Here is a 1589-nt window from a genome sequence, read left to right as displayed (position 1 = left end):
ATGTAAAAAATGTATTATTTTTTCTTTAAGTTTTCCTTTAATAATACTATGGTAAGACTACTATCTAGCACTACATGCCCATGATAAAGGGTTTAAACATGCAGATGTTTCAAACCCTCAGGCGGGGTGAAAAGTTCTCAGCCTGACCAAGAGATGGCACTCCAATCAGCAAAATTTTATTACTCTTGCCTAGCGGCGCTTTTCAGTTGTTCGTATAACAACTGTCAACTTGTTCTCTCAAGTAGGTTGTGTGCACGCACTGTTGCAGATAGATGTCTTGAGTGTTAGTTGTGAAAATGGGTAAAATTGAATACCGTGCGGTAATCAAATTTTTCGTTCTGGATAGATTAACCCCTATGGAAATTCATCTGGAGTTGACAAAAGTTTATGGGGACTCTGCTCCTTCCATGTCAACCGTTAAAAAGTGGGCAGCTGTATTTAAACGTGGTCGCACATCCCTCGAAGGTGACCTACGTGAAGGAAAGCCGAAAACCACAACCACACCGGAAGCAATAGAAAAAGTCCATGATATCGTGTTGGGCGACAGGCGAGTGAAGGTGAGTGAGATAGCAGAGAGTGTGGGGATATCGGAGGAACGGGTGCGAAACATCTTGCACAAATAACTAGGAATGCGAAAGCTCTGCGGAAGATGGGTGCCGCATTTGCTAACTGCCGACCAAACGCAAATGCGAAAACGATATTCGCAGCAATCTTTGGACCGATTCAAAAGGGATCCGGCCGATTTTGTGCGACGATTTGTAACAATGGATGAGGCATGTGTTCACCACCACAAGCCAGAAATGAAACAGCAGTCCAAACAGTGGGTGGAAGTCGGAGGTGCAGCGCTGAAGAAAGCAAAGACGATCGTATCGGCTGGAAAGGTCATGGCCAGTGTGTTTTGGGGTGCGAAGGGATCCTGTTTATTGCTTATCTTTTAAAAGGGAGAATAATTACAGGCAAATATTACTCCAACCTTCTTGACCAGCTGGATGCCAAATTTCGCGAGAAGAGGCCTGGCTTGAAAAAGAAGAAAATCATCTTTCACCAGGGCAACGCACCTGTGCACAAGGGTGAGTTGGCGATGGGAAAACTGCGGGATTTGGGGTACGATTTGCTCGGCCATCCCTTACATTCTCCTGATTTGGCACCATCGGACTTCTGTCTGTTCCCAAACTTGAAGAAATTTATTTCTGGGAAGCGTTTCACATTGAATGAAGAAGTTGAGAGGGTTGTGGATGACTATTTTCACAACCTTCCAGACTCTCACTTTCGCGAAGGAAGACTGATGTTGGAGAAACTCTGGACCAAGTGTATTGAAGTTAAGGGAGATTATGTCGAAAAATAAAATCATTTTTGAACTTAAATTCGCAGTCTTTCATTGTCAGGCCGAGAACTTTTCACCCCGCCCTCGTATATAGAAGTTTCGAAATGTTGTTGTCATATACGATGGTCATATAAAATTCTCTCGAAATGACATATATAACAAAATTTTACTATTTAAAAATTAATTTTCGTAGTCAGAGAAAGTAACATTCTATATTCTATTTGCCATGTCAGAAACTTGAGTCTTCAAATTCTACAAAATATTC

The 1589-nt window shown here is 42.2% G+C and overlaps 1 protein-coding gene across 1 annotated transcript; it reads left to right on the top strand.

The window, feature by feature from the left end:
• The first annotated feature begins 296 nt into the window (after positions 1 to 296).
• On the top strand, positions 297 to 623 carry LOC145682169 (protein GVQW3-like). Its single transcript, XM_081753757.1, has one exon. The coding sequence runs from the start codon at positions 297 to 299 to the stop codon at positions 621 to 623; it is 327 nt and encodes a 108-aa protein (XP_081609883.1).
• Positions 624 to 1589: the final 966 nt, after the last annotated feature.

The sequence above is a fragment of the Thermobia domestica genome, chromosome 3, assembly GCF_964235325.1.
Source record: "Thermobia domestica chromosome 3, izTheDome1.hap1.1, whole genome shotgun sequence".
NCBI classification, from domain to species: domain Eukaryota; kingdom Metazoa; phylum Arthropoda; class Insecta; order Zygentoma; family Lepismatidae; genus Thermobia; species Thermobia domestica.
The sequence above is the reverse complement of the archived record's forward strand: the minus strand, read 5'-3'. Positions and strand labels throughout refer to the sequence as shown.

Bases quoted from the DNA above. Each gene is read 5' to 3' on its own strand.
- LOC145682169 (XM_081753757.1), top strand. From the start codon at position 297: ATGGGTAAAATTGAATACCGTGCGGTAATCAAATTTTTCGTTCTGGAT.